The sequence below is a fragment of the Cygnus olor genome, chromosome 1 (assembly GCF_009769625.2).
Source record: "Cygnus olor isolate bCygOlo1 chromosome 1, bCygOlo1.pri.v2, whole genome shotgun sequence".
NCBI lineage: Eukaryota > Metazoa > Chordata > Aves > Anseriformes > Anatidae > Cygnus > Cygnus olor.
The window spans coordinates 208,137,659-208,154,523 of record NC_049169.1 but is presented as its reverse complement, the minus strand read 5'-3'; the positions used below and the strand labels follow the sequence as shown (position 1 = coordinate 208,154,523).

At 53.6% G+C, this 16,865-nt stretch overlaps 1 protein-coding gene and 1 long non-coding RNA gene across 3 annotated transcripts in view; one reads left to right on the top strand and one right to left on the bottom strand.

The window, feature by feature from the left end:
• The window catches only part of PGM2L1 (phosphoglucomutase 2 like 1), a 36,948-nt gene extending 27,277 nt beyond the window's left edge, over nucleotides 1–9,671 (bottom strand). The window contains exon 1 of one of the 2 annotated variants that reach the window (XM_040531060.1): nucleotides 9,371–9,671. In XM_040531060.1, the coding sequence (XP_040386994.1) occupies nucleotides 9,371–9,469 (99 nt within the window). In that variant the 5' untranslated portion in view covers nucleotides 9,470–9,671. Of the gene's footprint in view, nucleotides 1–8,780; nucleotides 8,955–9,370 lie in introns of those variants that run through there. The other variant, XM_040530982.1, reaches the window with a different exon arrangement.
• A 424-nt stretch (nucleotides 9,672–10,095) lies between these two features.
• Nucleotides 10,096–12,895, top strand: LOC121058567. Its single transcript, XR_005814248.1, has 3 exons — nucleotides 10,096–10,526; nucleotides 10,974–11,188; nucleotides 11,358–12,895. It is a non-coding gene; the product is annotated as an uncharacterized LOC121058567 (long non-coding RNA).
• The last annotated feature ends 3,970 nt before the right edge of the window (nucleotides 12,896–16,865 follow it).

Below are 16,865 nucleotides of genomic sequence, written 5' to 3'. Positions count from 1 at the left end.
CTGTCGGTACGGGGTATCGCGACAGGGGCTGTTTGTCAGCTGCTCTGCGGGTACCTTCAAGGGCCGTGACACAGGAGGAGCCTGGAAAGAGGCACAGGGACGGCACAACGACAGCAGGAAGCTCAAGGAAGATTCGAGGGAGAACTATTTCCTACGGAGGGAGCTCCTGACCTGCAAAGAGGGCCTCTTGTACCAACAAAGGGGATACAAACACCACCCGAGTCAGGACTAAACACTAGGAAAGTTGTCATCCCGCGCCTTCAGCATCTAAAACCCAAGACTGAAAGGAACGGGCACCTGAGAAGGAAAAAGGTTGGCTAAATAAACCAGTAGGAAGCAATTCTTCTGATCTGACACCTACTCATCGTTCAACATTTATTGCATTCACAAGGAACGGCAGCTTTTGTTGGTTCACAGATAGGAAGTACATTTACTGCTGCTCATAGTCCAGCTGAAGGAGCGATCAGATATTTCTCCGAAAGGCTGACTTCAAATATTTACCTTCAGGTCCACACAGTAGGGAAGGCTACAATCCTACAAACGCTTTGAAGTCAGCCACATGCAGCTCCCGGTACGTCACGGGGCAGGGCGGGATACAAAATGCCCATTGTTGAGATCTCCCCCTGTTCCTACAGAGCTGTTCTTACCTCGCATTATCACAGCTACGAACTTCCAAGGGCACAAAGCGCGCGCGCACACACACACACTCCATTTGTTCTTCGTAGTTAACCTGCACCCTCAGCTAACACTGAGGCTAGGGGGACAAGGAGGGAAACTTTAATATTAATTACCTGTGATCATGAGAATTAGACAGCCACAGCAACACGAATCCCAGTGCCCTGGGCACGCCTAGGAGAGGAGGAAGTCCCCTGGGACGAAGAGAACAAGGACAGAAGAGTACTCACTGGTGCCTGTCCTTTTACAAGACGAACCTGTTGGAGCATCCTTGTAGTAGTTGCTTGCTGTTGGAAGCAACTCACCCATCGGCTGCTGTCTTGAAGCAGTGGATAAACAAGTAGGAGAATTTGGGGGGATTCTGAGGGCTCTACGAATTCATTTGGGCATCAAGAAACTCAGTCCCGTCTCCTGGCACCCAGTTTGGCCAGGACACAGCCCCCGTAAGCACTCTGCAACCCGGGGGGGGGGCTTGCTGAGAACACAGCCCGGGCAGAGCGATCAACGCGGAGCATAAAACAACTCCTGTGACAGCCGTGGTTGCAGGACAGCTCTGGTTGCACGAGAGCTTCTCTAAAACCTCCTGCTTCGAGCAGAGCCCTACACAAGGGTTAAAGGCGGCAAACGGAATCTGGAAGGCGAGGGTGAAACACCCCTGACATTTAAAGTAGAGGTCAGCCAGCGGCAGCTCCCACCCTGCCTCCGCGGCGCTGGGGAACCTGCTCCGCACGGAGAGAAGATCTTCGGGAGGGTTTGGAAGCGCTGGGAAAAGCCTGCTGGTATCACCCACACCGCCTCTTCTGGGGAAGAAAAGCTTCTGTGAAGCTGGTACACAAACACAAAACTATCTCCACTGCTGGACAACGGGTCTCGAATCCTAGCAAAATGAGATACGTGAGCTTAAATTAGCTTTTAACGTATTTGTGCCTTAAAATAAAAGGCAAGCCACTACTGGTCGGGCTCTCGGAGGGCTCCGCAACCAGAACGAGCCATTACTCACAGCACTGCTAAAACAGGCCCCAAAACAAAACAAAAACAATGGGGCACAACTACTGTGAGATCCCAGAAGTGAAAGCCTCTTTTAGCTGCTCGGAGGCAGCCAGCCAGAAAACAAATGACTAACACGGAAAGAGTTTGAGGCAAGAGTGCTTGAAAGCCTCATTTCACGCCACCACAATTCAACACACGGTTCTGCCTTAAAATAAGGTTATTCAGCATCCTTAATAGCTTTTTAGGATACACCGTATTGCTCACCTCCAAGAAGAGGAGGCGACACCACACGTTTCACGGCCCTGAGTTCTGCGAGGCTGAGGCGAGGCTTCCCTGAAGCCGTACCACCAACGTTTACGTTACAAATAGATTAACTGCTTTTTTTTTTTGACGGAAGCTGCCTCGTTGATTCCCCAGGGAACAAAAATGAGTCAGCCAAAAACAGCACCCGAACATCAGGTAGCTAAAATTTCCTGCAGTCAGAAAAGAAAAGAAGGGGGAGGAAAAGCTACGAGGTAAAGAAAAAAGATCCTAAAGGTTTCAAGAGAGGACCTGAAACTCCCAGGGCAGCAGGAAGACAAAAATTTACAAGAGCTGATGTAAATTCAGACTCGGTGATGACGTGCTTCGTGCTGTGCGTGCAGTGGCACTAGCAGTGTGACCTCAGGCCAGCCGTTATCACAGCTGCGTGGCAGGATCCTGACAGCTTTCCATCGGTTCCTGCTTCCCGAAGGTGCCCTGGTTGAAGTTTAATTCTACTGCAAATTCTCAACAAAAAAAGAAAGTTGGTTTTTTTTTTTGCTGGTTTGCTTGACAGCTATGCAATAAAGCAAGGCGCCGGGAAGTTTCACAGCAGCTCCTACAAAGGTTCATTTTTCAAAGCAGAACTGTCGCGAGGTGGAAACGCAGAACGGAAATATTCATATTTCTAATATTTCTTAGAAGATGGGGAATACGAAGACGGTGCTCTAGCACGCCTTTCCACAAAGCCTACTTTCGGAAGTCCTTGGTGCCCCGTGTGGTTACTCTCCCCAGCAGCACTACTCGCCTGCCACATGAAGCAGGGGGCACCAGGAGAACACATCAGGCTAAAACCAAGCTATTCAGCGTCCCGGTGCGTTTCTAAGCGTCACAGAAACGCCATCAGTCCCAGGACGCCGTGACGCGACGCTAAGTGTGAGGCTTACCAACAGCTCTCAGCAGCTCGCCGAGGTGCGTGAAAATAACTGCAATAAACCCCTGCTTAGAAAAGGCTTTCCTCGAGCTTCGGAAGCCAAGCAGGGAGGCAGCACAGCGTTGGCAGCAAATTCAATCATTTTAGAAACACAAACTCAACACCTGAAGTGCCCCCTCTTAGCCGCTGCCTGGATCGGTGTCTGCGAGCTCCGTTAGTCCCAGCGCAGAGAAGTTCCTTCACAATTAGCAGGCGCTGCCTTTGGACTTCTCTAAATATCCTTTTTAAAAAAAAAAAAAAACAAAACAAACCCCATAACACCACCACCAGACTGCCTGAAGCCCCCTCCTGCCATTGAAACAGAAATAAGCTATGCTGTTTCACAAAAACCAACCCTTAACTCATCTCCAAAGTCTCTGCAGCTTTTTGGACGTGCCAGGGGCAGAGGGCAGGTGCTCAGGACCCAGCAGCACCAGATAAGGTGGCACAAGGAGGCGGCAGATAAGGGGAGAGCAGCTGGGAGGGCCCCAGAGGGAAGAGGCTGAAAATGCACTGAAAGAGGGCCAGGGAAGGGAAGAGGAGCCTCTGGCTGGTGACAGGGCTACAGCTGGGTTTCCGAGCGTGCCTCTTACCTTTCTTCGTGTTTTTTTTTCCTCCCCTTCTCCCCCCTTGGTCCTTCCTGCCCTGTATTTCTCAGCCTTGCCCCACAGGGGCAAGCACAGGGGCACCAGGTGCCCTGCCACGGAGGGGTGGAGAGGCCAGGCAGGAGAAACAGCACCAGTCCGCAGGGCAAGCGCTCCAGCCCCCAGACCATCTTGGTGCCAGTTTGAAGGGCTCCCTGCTGCCCGAGCGCAGCTTCCCATTGCTAAGTGCCACCTCCCCGCTGCTCCGCTCCCCCCGCCCGCAGCTCTGCCCTCAGCCACAGCAGCCAAAACCGCGGTGTGAGCGCCCTCAGATGCGCTAATCCGCCCCTCTAAGATGGGAACTTGTGAAGCCTTCTTAGTCCGTAAGCGGCTTGGAGCCTTGCAATTTGACACGTGGGAAGCGAGGAGCGACCGGAGCCAGGCACTGTTTTCTTATCCCACCTCAAGCAGACCGCCAAGGACGCTCAGGGAATTATCTCATTCTCACAGGCTTTGCGTTACCAGCAGGCAAAACTAAAAGAGAAACTAAAACTAAAGAGAACGGGGCTGTCAGGAGCTCTGTCAGTATTTCAGATTGTCACAGAAGTGGAAACGAGAAGGATTTAGGACAGAGGCAGACAGGCCATACTATGGTAAGGGCCTGAACACAGTTCCGCACCCACATGAGCATCAGAAAAAAACTAAGTTCTGCGTTATGTTTTCCTACAAAATTATTATACTAACATACAGAGGTGCCATCTCCAGACAGCCAGGACTACTTCCTCATAAAACGTTTTTTCTTTTTTTGCAAGTTATCTGTTTTTGACTTTAGTTCCAAGTCAGGAACTTCTCATAACCTCCACTGCGAGTCCCACGGGGCCAAGACTGAAAGTGGCTGCAGTGGATTTTAAGAGGGAAGGGGATGAGCCTGTTGGGGACGCGAGGTACAGCTTCAACAGCTCCCTACGAACATTTTCTGCCTGAATCGTACGTACGACAGAACTTTTGGGGTCAAGTCCCACAGCAGTCGACGCTCTGCAACGTCACGTTTAAAAAAGGCTGGGAGTTTTACTAAAAAAAAAAGCATATTTTCTGCTGAAGTCATCGTTATCCTCCTCTATCTTCAGTTTCCCTGTACAGCACAACTGCCTACTGAAAGAGAACTGCACCCCCGTTCTGTAGCTCAGTGGGATACAATCTGAAACAACTGCAGAATTAAGGTGCAGGGGGCACGAGCTGAGTATTTCTTACTGATTTGTTTCACTCCCAGTCACGTAAATAATGTGTTTGCTGCCAGGGTTAGATTTCAAGGCGAAGGTCCTGTCAAAATAGCTGCAGTTTACAGCTCTCCCTCCGAGCAATCTCGGCGTTGCAGGCACTCTTTGCCTGGAAAAAGGGGCAAAAAAAAAAAAAGAAGTCAGATTTGCTTCGTAGTCAGAAAGTTGACAGCCACAAACGAAGCGCACCAAGCATTGCCAGCCAGTCTCTGCTTTTCGACCAGCAATTAGTTTAAGCTTTTTTTTTTTTTCAAATGAAATCAGGGTCAGCCCCTTAGATCCAAACCCACTGGAGCACGTCTTTGTAGGAACCCCTTCCCAACACAGGTGCTGCGCTGCCTGTGGCGTAGCCGATCACCGCACAGACGTAACCTAAGGCACTTGCAGCAAGTTCTCGTTTACAATTTCCCTTAAAAACTTCAGGCTCTCGTTTCCTCTCCTTCAGCAGGAAACGTTTGCTTACTAGCCAGCGATGGCACCAACATTTTGACGTGAAAATCAACTGGGTGACTGTAGACAAGCTGATGCTCAGGGTAGTCTGTGCCAGCACAGCGGGGTACACTTAAACCCCTGGTTTGCCTTTTTCTGTTTTGTTCCTAAATCCTGGTCCCACAATAAACTGCAACCCCTCTGGACAAGCAGACTTCTTTTGGTAGGCTTTTAGGTAGGTTTGGTACCAAAACCCAAACCTCCAACGCTGCCCCCAAGCTTTTTTCCCCAAGATAAATGATTCCATGACCTCAGACAAGTGCTACCCAGCATAAATAGCGCCGATTCACCCCGGAGGAGGGTACCAGGGCACAGGCAGCTTGAAAACAGCCACGCCAGGCTGCTGGAAGCCCAGGCAGGCCGTGCTGCTGATGTGCCGCATCCCAGCCATCAGCCCCTCTCTTCAGGGCACCCTAAAACCTGGAAATTCGTAATTTGTGCCACAGTCCCTGACAGCTCCTGGCGAAATCTCTGGTTCACATCAGGGACGGACAGACTGCAGAATCAGAGCTTCACCTGGGATGGAAGAGACCCGTAAGATCATCAAATCCAACCACCCACCTGACACAAGCCCACTGCTAAACCACATCCCAGAGCACCACGTCCACAAAACCTTCCCACCCTCGAGCACATCAACGCTCCTGCCCAGCTTGGCGTCATCTGTGAGCCTGCTGAGGGCACGCTCGATCCCATCGACAAAAATCCCAAACAAAACAGGCCCCAGAAGCGAGCCCTGGGGAACACCACAGGGTGACCGGCCGCTGAGCGGATCGAAGGCCATCCGCGGCCACCCAGCCAGGATTTTCCCCGCTGAGCAGCACAAGACACGAGTGCTGCAGCTCACACCGAGCCATCCCCGGCGTGTCAGCAGCTGGGGGATGCAGGGTCACCTTCTGGGCATGCCTTTAATTCCCGAGGTCTGAAACAGCCCCTTCAGTCAGCTCCACGAGCATCTTTCTTCCGGAGTCTGGCCTTCAAACCCACAAACCTCAGCAGCAAGCAGCAGGGCAAACCTAAGAAGGGGCAAGGGAACAGGACCTGCTGTTGTCGTTCTCTTTTAGCCTCTTTAGAGGCAGGCAGCCCCGGGGCTGGGCGCTGCAGGGCTCCCCAGGGGCCAGCTGCACAGCCCAGCGGGGAAGCCACCTCTTTTGTGCTGGCCCAACATAAAACAAAACAAAAATACTTACAGAAGTGCTCCTTCACACGTCTTTCCCGCGAGTCTTTCTAAATATATTAGAATAGTTCAGTCGCAAGGGACCCACGAAGATCAAGTCCACCTGCCTGACCCACTTCAGGGCTAACCAGGAGTCAAAGCACGTTATGAAGGGCATTACCCAAAGAATAAGTTTCCATGCACTATATAACCCACTGCTGCTGAAGGGGGAGTTCTCGCCTTCATCCCAAAGCGCCCCAATTAATGTGCTGGCACAAAACCCATCCACCCGGAATCAGCTGTTCCCATAGCTCGCGATTTTACCCTACAGGTTTTAACGTCAGAGCTTGCAATGAACGCAAGTAGTTTTGAAGAACTTCTCTTTTCATTCGTGGCCACTTCCTAGACTTTACTCTCCGCAGTTTTATTCTTCGAAATTCGCGGCGAAGGCTTTGTAAAAACAAAAACTGCGAGCTGAATGACGGGAGCAGGTCATTGCTCTGTAATGACCAAGTCCATTCCCTCTTCAAACATCTCAAAAGCCACAAAAATTAAGTAGCAGCAGTCAGGAGCACTGCAAAAAAGCCCCTAACCAAGCCACCTTGCTAGCAAGTAGGACCGAGCTGAGAGGACCAATTCCCGTTACACACCCCCTGCTGTGATAACCACAGACCATCCCCATTCCCCCAAATCAGCTCCAGCACGACCAGCACAGCCCACAAACAGTTTTGCACAAGCATTCCTCCCTGACTTCAGTGCCTGTAGGCAAAGCCAGGCGACGCTGAGCGCGCTCAGGGCACACGAACAGCTCCTGTTGATCCTGCAGAGGGAATTTAGGAGGCAGCAGCTTCAGCTTCGTCTTCACAGCGCGAGGAGTGACCGAGGGAAAGCAAGAGGGCACCCGTTATCCACTCTGCCTCCGCGTGTCAGTGCGATCGTGTGGGCACAGCTGCAGATCTATGCCTGAGACCGCGGTATTTGATTAAGAGCCTGATCTATTTAATCACACGGCCCTCCCTGTGAAACCCCACCAGCTGCTAAGCCGGGATCCGATCCTCAGACTTGCCCTGAAAGCTTCCTCTGCTGTGCACGACAAACGCTCAGCTCCTGCGCCGAGCACGCCTCATTTCGGTGCCGCTCTACGTGCGGCATGTGCTGGCCACTTTAAAGCTGCCTATTACTACAATCAAGGTCCAATTTCCAAAGCTGCTCTAAACAGAAGCGGTTTTCTTGGAGACAGCCGCTCTGACACAGCTTTCCATACAAGACAGACGCCTTTAGGAGACTCGAGACAGTTACGGAAAGACAATAACAAAGTTAGAGAGTGAATGAAGAGGGATTAAAGGGAGAAAATAGAGAACAACGACTAATCCTTCAGCCCTCACTCGTAAGCCGTGGGAACAAAAGCACGTGTCTGGTGTCTCAAAGCAAAAAGTAAAGGCAGCGATCAAGGGGAGAGAAGGGAGATTTAGTTAGCGAGGCTCCTCTGAGCCAGTCGCTAGCAGCATTAAGGAAGATGCACAGCAGTGGTGAGACAGGAGAGCAGCAGAGCGGTCGTCACGCAGGCAGTTCTCCTCCACCCACGCCCCAGCCCTTAATCACAGTTCCAGTTTTAGAGGAGGTTAGCACGCGCACCCAAACCAAAGAGGACGGCGAGCGCGGCTCTAATTAATTACAGCGAGCAATTTTCAATTAAGTCTGAGGACAAAAGCTCCCCACAGCTAAATAGAGCGGGGAAAAATAGCACACGCATTTTGCTTTGATCGGAGGCAGTGAAAGTCCCCAGGGCTAAGGAAGCTGGGGGTGAGACAGAGACCTTGTCGCGTTGTTTGATAACAGCAAGCCTCCAGAGGCCTCATCTCCTGGGTCCACGATGAAACGAGGAGTTTCTCCTCGCAGCTTTCCCTCCGTCCCCTCCTTTGTTTACATCGGGTGCCGCCGCGCTGCCTGTGCCCAGCCTCCTCCTGCTGCAGCGGCCCTGCTCTGAGCCCTCCTCCAGCCGGTTTGGGGCCCCCAAAATTCACAGGGCTCCTTCGAGACCTCTCTAATTATCAAGTTCAAGCCCTGTAGGAAGCGTCATGATTGTCACCTAGGGAAGCTGGGGTAAACAGGTGCCACTTCAGCTGCTATTTGTTTCTACAAACAGAAATTAGCCAGCCAATAATATTTTGCCATTGCTGGGTTAAACCAAAATATTTTTTCCCGTGGTAGCCTTAAGTTTAAAAGGCGTAAATCTTCCTAGTTCATACCCTTTCGGGATCAGCGCATACTGAGCTGTTTAAGAAGAGCCTTTCACCACGCTAACCCAAAGCCAGGTTCCAAAACCCCTCGGTGCTGGAGCTCGGCCTGGCTTATCGGGTGCGTTACCGCAGATGTTATTTCCTTCCTGCACTCCTCACCTCCGCGCTGCTCCCAGACACGGCTCCGGCTGCAGGACGGGCAGATGGCAAGGGAGGAGAAGAGCCCCAAAATATTCCCTGTGTCACGCAGCTGGCTGGGGCAGGAACAAAACGAAGCCACCAGGAGCGAGGCGCAGCAGCGTGCGGGGGTGTTTGCATCCCTCCCCACCCCCAGGCGATGTTTTTAAGCCCAGCCCGTGACGTTTTGGCAAAGCAGCAAAATAAATAAATAAGCCTTTCGGCAGCGGGTTGGGGAAAATAACGCAAAAAAAAAAAAAAAAAAAGGCGTTATCAGAGACCCGATTCCTCAGGGGAGGCTCGCACCGCGCTAACCCAACCCGCAGCCCACCGGGTGGGCTCTCGGCCCCCCGTAGCCCCTGAGGGGGGCTAAAACCGGGAGGTTTTGGGGGAAATAAAGGTGAAAACGGTCAAAACGCCGGCTCCGGGGGCACCTCACGCCGCCGGGCCGCGGGTGCCTCGGCTCGGCCAGGGGGTGCCGGGGGGGCTGCCAGCATCCTGCCCCCGGCCCTCAGCAGCCCCGTCCCGGTCCCATCCCGGTCCCGGTCCCGGTCCCGGTCCCGTCCCCGCACCTTGTCCCAGCTCAGCCACTGCCACACCGCCCGGTCCAGCTGCGCGTCCCCGGTGCTGCGGGCGGCCGTCAGCGGCACGTTGGAGTTCACGTCGCCCATCTCGGGGAAGGGGAGAGCGGCGGCAGCGGCGGCAGCGGCGGCGGCTTCACTCCGCGGCACCGGGCATCGCCGGGAGGGCGCCGCAGGGACCTGAGGGGGCCACAGCAGCCGCCGAGCCCCAGCCGCCGCCCGCCGCCGCCCGCTCCCCTCAGCGCCGCGGCGCCCCCCACCCAGCCCCACCGCTGCTTCTCCACAGCGCGGCCCCGCCCCCGCGCCGCCCACCCGCCAATCAAAGCACGGGATTGCCGCTGGAGGGGCGGGGAAATGCTCTCCCGCCCTCCACCTTCCTGTCGGGAAATGTAGTCCGGCCCGCGCAGAGCGCGCAGCAAAGGGGAGGGGTTGGTGGGAGGTGCGGAACTACAAGTCCCGGCAGCCCTCGCGGAGCGCCGCTTTGTGCCTCAGGGGGTGGAACGGCCTGAGGGGGCAGCGGCGCCGCTGAGGGCCCGGCCTCGCCTCCAGGCGTCCCTTGATGTCACACAGCGCTGGGGCCTCGGGGGCGGAGGAGGCTCCTTTGGTGTTCCTTGTTTCCACTTATATAAAAATAAATAAATAAATAAATAAAAATAAATTTCACTTACAAATAAAATAAAATATATCAGTGTGTGTGTGTGTGTGTGTGTGTGTGTATTTAGGGTATCCCGTACCGCCCCACTGAAGAGATGCACCAATACACCAGGGTGATGCATAGGAGCAAAAACCTAAAAACCTAAAAATCTCCTTGGTTGTGCCTCTGTCAGCCCCAAGCCAGCTTCCAAGCTTCTCGCTTCTCCCTCTGGAAGGAAAATGGCATCAGCCCGTCCTTGGGCAATGAGCCCCTCAGTCTGAGGTGTTCCCAGACAGGCTCCAGCAGCAGTTAAATTGTCATGAGGAGGGAAATAACAACCCTCACCCCTTTCCTGGTCAGCCCCAGTTGTAATCGCGTTGTCCCCATCTGTGCTCAGCCCTGCTGCCATCCCCAGCAGCTCTGCTGAGGTTGCCATAGTGATCTCAGGCTCTGCGGCCTGACGCGAGGCTTCGGGGTCCGCAGGGCAATGGGACCGCGATGCGAGGCTTTGGGGTCCGTAGGGGAATAGGACCGCTGCCCAGGGGATGCTGGAAGCGAAGGGAGGTGTGAAACAACGGGGCTTCAAGGCTGGGAGCAGCACAGGCCCCTGGGGAGGTGGAATGAGCCTGATGGGTGAGGAGGATGCAATGGAGGGATGAAAAGATGCAGGGACGCAGCCTGGGGTACTGAAGCAGCACGGCATAGCTCTTGTAAGCTATAGAAGGGAACAGTCCGTTATAAAAGCTTAGAAATCTGATTGTAATATCCCTCCCTTTTGAAGCTCTCAAGTGTGTCTTGAAGGACCTGGTTCCTGGCTGCAGACACAAACAAATCCTCTGGTCCGGAGGACGGACTTGGTATGGGGAGATGAACCTGTAAACTGGTCTGTTACACGGGGCTGCTGGTAAGCAGCAGAGGATATAAAGAAGACAGAAATAAATCAACCTGTTATCACTGAAGGGCTGTCCTACGGCTGTTTTTGGTGTAGAAGGAGAAGAAGATAGAGCGAGGAAATCACACATAACAGATGAATCCAACAGTCAGTGGGTGAGGTAGTCCTTCTCTGGATGGATGTGGGGAATCCATCTGTTGGTACCGATGCTCGGAGAAGGAGGCAGCCTGTGGGGCAGTAGGAAAAGGCTCTGCGACCAGAGCTGCCACACGATGAGCCACAGGTGAGCCTGCCAGCCCAACCTGAGAGCAGACTGCTCAGCACCATGCTTCCCACCAGCTTCGGCATCACCCTGCAGGCTTATGTACCCCATGCCACCCACTTCTTCATGTTATTTCCTCTCCCCTTCTCATTTTTCCCTTTCCTCTCTCTCTGCATATCTCCGCATAAAGAGATGGCATCCTTAGCAGCTCTGATGTGATCCTGAGCCCAGTTAAAGCAGTGTCCCAAGCAGCCAGATGCTGGCACATTTTTCCAGATCTCAGAATAGCTGACAAGGGTGGCTCCTTCAGGGAATTTGCACATGATAGTAAACACGAGGCACAGCTTCTGCTCTTCATATCTTTGCTGCTCTTTTCTGCTCCTTTGTGTTTTATTTTCAAGGAAAGGCCAGAGCCCAGCACAACAGAAGCTCCAGTCTATAAAAACTTCATTTTCCCACAAAAAGGACAATGCCTATGTTAAATGCCTCTCTAAAGCCTGCCAAACAGTAACGTTTCTTACAAGAACTCTGTAGCTCTTTGGAAAGGCACTAAGAGAGACTGTTAAAATTAAACTTCGTATTTCAAATGCTTCCATTCGTGGCTACATTTTTTTTTCCTTATACTCTTAATGAGAGCTTTAAATTATTCTGAAGAGTAGTTTTCTGCCATCAGAGCAAGCAGGCTGTTTCTTTATATGGCACCCTGAATCTCGTAAAGCAGTTTCACACAAGACAGTGACAGCCATGCCCGCACCTCACGTTATCAGTGCTCAGCTTCCTAGCCACAATTAAAAGCAGGATTTGACCTTAATCACTGATACTTAAATAGGAGAATTATCAGTCCTTCAGTTATTGGTGATCCTCCGTGATTATTTCCCTGAAGAAAGATAAAGCAGCCTCATCGAAGATAAGAATCTTTGCGTGTTAATACTTTTGTGGGAATAACCATGGTGTGGAGGGGTTGAAACTTCTCTGCAGGATCTCCTGTGCTGGGAGCTGCCAGCGCCAGCAGGGACCGTGGTGGAGCTCAGCTGGAGGGAATGACTTCATCCTAGCCAAAATGCACATCTACATGTGCATATGTGCAGCTCTGTGTGTGTGTTTTCAGGGAAAGGCACTGCTCCCCGTACTGCTCTGACACCCGGAGTGCCCCCACGTAGCATAACTGCAGCTACGGAATGGCAGATAACTGCCCGTGTCCCCAAAATGAGAGTCTTCTTTTAACACATACAAAATAATGCAAGTTAAAAGAGACTTGCTAATAACGCACAGCTCCTGTTTGGGGTTTGCTTTTACGCAGTGCAGGGGTAGAGACGGTTAAATGTACCCGTCAGCCCAGCAGGGCTGGGTCTGCAGCGTCTCAGTAGCGTACCCCCGAACAATGGTGCGCATATTTCGCTCCTGCCAACGCGTTCCGTGTTTTTCAGCAGAAAAATGGCTGAGCACAGGGTGATGTCACCGCAAAGCAGAAATAAAACCCATCTGTACGGTCGTGTTAGCATCCTCAGTGACCTGGTACCGCAGACCAAATCCTCGCCCGCAACAACCCGGATTAGCTCTGTTGATTACACAGAGCTGCCCAGCCCCGCGCCGGAGAGCCTCAGGGCTGAACCCAGAAGGTGCGGTGTTTCCATGGCAATTTTGCTGCACGTAGTTTATTCCAAATAGTCTCCGAAGGGCCCACAGCTCCTTCCAATGATATTCCAGGCTGTTTTTTCTGCCCCCGGTTCCTGCAGTGAGACAAGTCATGCGGGATGAACCCAGCACGTCCTTCCAGCTCGCTCGGCGGGCACTCCACATGCCCTTGCTCTGTGGCACGGCTTTTGTTTTATTATTTATGTATCCTGAACACCCTGTGCCTCTTGAGTTACCTGGTAATAATGCAGCAACTCCCATCCTTTTATTTGCCTCTCTTGGAGCACCCTATTGCCAGGCAGGCAGCGCAACCCTAAACCCAGGCAGCGATAACACCCCTGCCAGTTGATAGGGTGCTGCGTGGGGACGTGCCTCTCCGGGCCCGAATGCCACTTTTAACCTGATCTGGGGTCCAAGCAGCTGAAGTCTTTGTCCTGAAGAAGCACAGGCTGGCAGGAGGGAAGGACACAGCAGGAACCACCGAGGCTGGGAAGCAGTCCGCGGCTTGGTGCTTCACGATGTGAGCCCTCGGGGGGCCTGATCCTGCACCCTCCAGCATGGACAACGTCCTCTTTGGTTTGCTGAAGGCTTAAATGCCCTAAATAACCAGAACCGTGCAGCTCAGAGCTGCCAGAAGCCTCTGCTCTCAGCCCAACAGCAGGGCTGAGATCCTGGGGTGACAGTCCCTGCCACAGCCCCCCCATGTGTGACACGTTTTGTACTGGGCAGCGCGGTGCAGAAAACACACGACAGGTCCGGTTCTGCCCGCAGGCACCTGTCTGATCAGCAAACACAAAGAAATTCAGGCTCATCTCCTCTCCCCACCCCAACCTGTCGTCCGATCTGATAAAGTGCATTTTATAGACTCGGTGAAGGAGGTGGCAAAGCCGCGGCGAGCGTGGGGGAAATTTCGGCACCTCCTGCTCGCTCAGGTCTCAGCACCCCAGGGAGGCTGGCTTCAGACGCCAGTCCCCTCGTATATCAAAGCTTGTCCTTTCCAAACCAGACCTGGTTATTTTTAATCCTCCCTGCTAGGTATTAATAGCCCACATGCGTGCTCCGCTGAATGGTTCAGCCACATCCATCTGTGGAAAAGATGTGCCGGGCCCGTCCCCTCCGATGGGAGAGCAAGAACAGGAGCGTGGGTCAGGCTTTTCACCCCAGTTTATCCCTTCATTTAATCCCGAACTATGGCATAAATGGCGTGGAACTGAGAAAATTTGTACAGAAAACTTCCTGTAAGGGGAGAACACGAGATCCCAGGTGCCTGGGATTTCCCGGCTGTCTGTAAGAATAAATGCTGCCTTGAGCTTTATTAAGAAACGCTGTTTTTTTTTTAACCCCGTGGTGCAGATCCCGCAGGTACCCGTACAGTAGGCAACCTGAGCTGAACTGCCCCGCGATCGCAGTCCCAACGGTTGGTTTTATGGCCAGGCTTGTGATAAATTCACGGCAGCTTATCACCAGCCCATGCAGATTATCCAGCCGGGACTCACCCCAGCGCAACCAAGTGTTCTTGGGTGGCTTTCCTGGTGGAAAGCGGCGTTTTCCATCAGGGAATTTAAAACAAACTCGTAAAATGGCTTCTTTGGGCTGGGTCCGGTGCTTGTCAAGCACTCCGCAACTCCAGAAAACGCTGCAGCAGCAAAAGGTGAAAGCACGGGATCTGCTTTCGAGAAGAGGGAAACGTCAGGGGCGGGTTTTAAGAATGAAAATTCAGCCTCACAAGGGAGGGGGCCAGCTCAGCCATAGAAAACTGAGGTGGGTGGGCGAAAAGTTTGGATTCCCACGTCTACACATGGATATCCAACACATCTGGGTCATGGTAAAAATAGGTCCACGGAGGACTTGAAGCAAGCTCAGCTGAATTTCGCTCATCCTTACAGGTGTGCGGTTAATTTTCTCCTGAAAATCCCCGGGGGTGGGAGACCCTGGGGGACAAAGCCAGCGTTTTGCTGACTGTCACTGCCAGACACTGCCCTGCAGCCGTGCCCACCCACAGGGGGGTACAAGAGGATTCCCAGCTCCCCCTCAGCTGCTCCGATCCTGCGTGGTGATCCCTGTGCAGCTTCCTAATGGGTCAGTTTCTCTTATTTAGGTCACTTTAGTTTCTCTCATCCCTCTAAACCAGAGTGTCAACCCAGCCATGCTGCCACCGGGCCACCGGCTGGAGGAACGGGCTGTGTCTTTATTGGGATGAACCGATGTATTTAGGAGAAATGGATGCTGTGGACACTGAGGGAAGAGTCCAGGAGCCCCGTTCCCACAATAACCACCTCACCACCCCCCAGAAATCTCCGCAGGGCAGCGCTGGCTGTGGCCAAACCCCTGTCTCTGGACAGGGCTGAGTCACCTCGCAGGAGGACATCAGATGCCATCGCTGTCGGTCCCTCCTGTTTCACCGGTGCAATTCTCATCGGATTCTCACCTACACAATGCCCACAACCCTATCACCACACCCCAAGCTGCCTTAAACCAAGGTCAGCCTCAGCTTCCCATGCACGTAATGTTTCCACAACCTTTCCCAAGGACCAGGCAGACTGCTGCAGACGTCGTCTCACCTGTGATTCATTTCTGCGTGCTGAGAAAAACAAAATAAAAATAAAATAAAATAAACAAGCAACCAAATATATTGGCCTCACACGAGCCCCGTGTCTTTCTGGCTGCAAACCCTAATGTAGTCAGCTGCAATTTGCAGTTTGATTTAGTAATTCACCACAGCCAGCACTGCCCCAGCTCTGCTCTGTGCCCAGGCGAGTGCACCTCTGTGCTGTCAAACCCCATAAGCATTACACATAATCATGAGCCCCTAATTAGCCCCCAAATCCTCCCCCTGGCAGCTGAAACAAACGCATTTGGGGAACCTTCCCCTGTATCCCCACGTCCCCGTACCCCTCCGAGCATCCCCCAAAGCCCATCACAACCTACACCGAGGACGAGCTGTGGGTCCCATGGGGACGTGCCCGGCTGCAGCAGGGCCCCAAGGCCACTGCCACCAGGTGGCACTGGCACCTTGTCACCCAGCCCGACGGCGGCTGGTGGGGGCACCCAGGGCCCCCCCTTGGCCTTCCACAGGCCCTGGTCCGAATATAATTATGGGGACAGGTGGAGGAACTGCCAACGGAGGGGAAATCGGGAGGATAACAACCTCTGTAGGAGCTTGCTCTTTCAGGAGGGTTTTTCCCCTTGTAGCGTCCTCCCTTCATTGGGAAGGCCACATCCTGGGGGGTTTCGGGGTGCCCACCAGGCTGTCCCATCCCGGGGACCCCATGCCAGCCCTGGCACAAGACGTGCTCCGAGTGTTAGGGGAGGATAAACACCGTGGAGGTGGAGAAAAACAGAGCACAAATCCACCCGGAGGAGGAGGATCTCATCCCGGCTGTGCCCGCCCGCTCTGCTTCCCCTCAGTTATTTGCAGATAAAGGGCTTATTTGCCTTTCCCAACGCTGTAACCACAAGGCAAACACGGCCGAGCCTCTCGAGCCCCCTCCTGCCTGGGCTGGGCACCCGGTGCCGAGGGACAGCAGTGGCATTTGCTCCAGCAGAAACCCTTCCTGCACCACGTGCCCAGCCCAGAAACGGCAACCGCCCCCAAAACGCAGCCCACCAGGGACCCCCAAAACCCCTGCATCGGGTTTCGTGCCCAGAGCAGGGCTGAAGGCACGGGAAATCCCAAATTCCCGGGTGCCAAGGTTGCCGGCCCTCCCCGAAACGCTGTGGTTTGGGTCAGGGTTTGGCGGCGCGGGCGTGGGCGCAGGCGCCGCGGCGGTGTTTGAGTGCCGGAGGAAGGTGCCCTACGGGCCAGCCGGTCTGGCAGCAATTAGACATTAATTAAGCCATAATAAGCAGATTAAGATGTCCGAGGGACCGCTCCGGGCGCCGGGGCTGGGTGGCTGGTGCTGCCCCATGGTGCTGCCCTGGCAGGCAGCCTGTTTGGAAGGACGGGGACATTCGCCCTCCTGGCCACCAGCCACCCCGTGGGCCAGCCCCAAACCCGGCCGCTTCAACAGCGGGGACGAAGCCAAGGAGCCCAGGAGGGCCCAAGTCCATCCCCTTCCCGTTT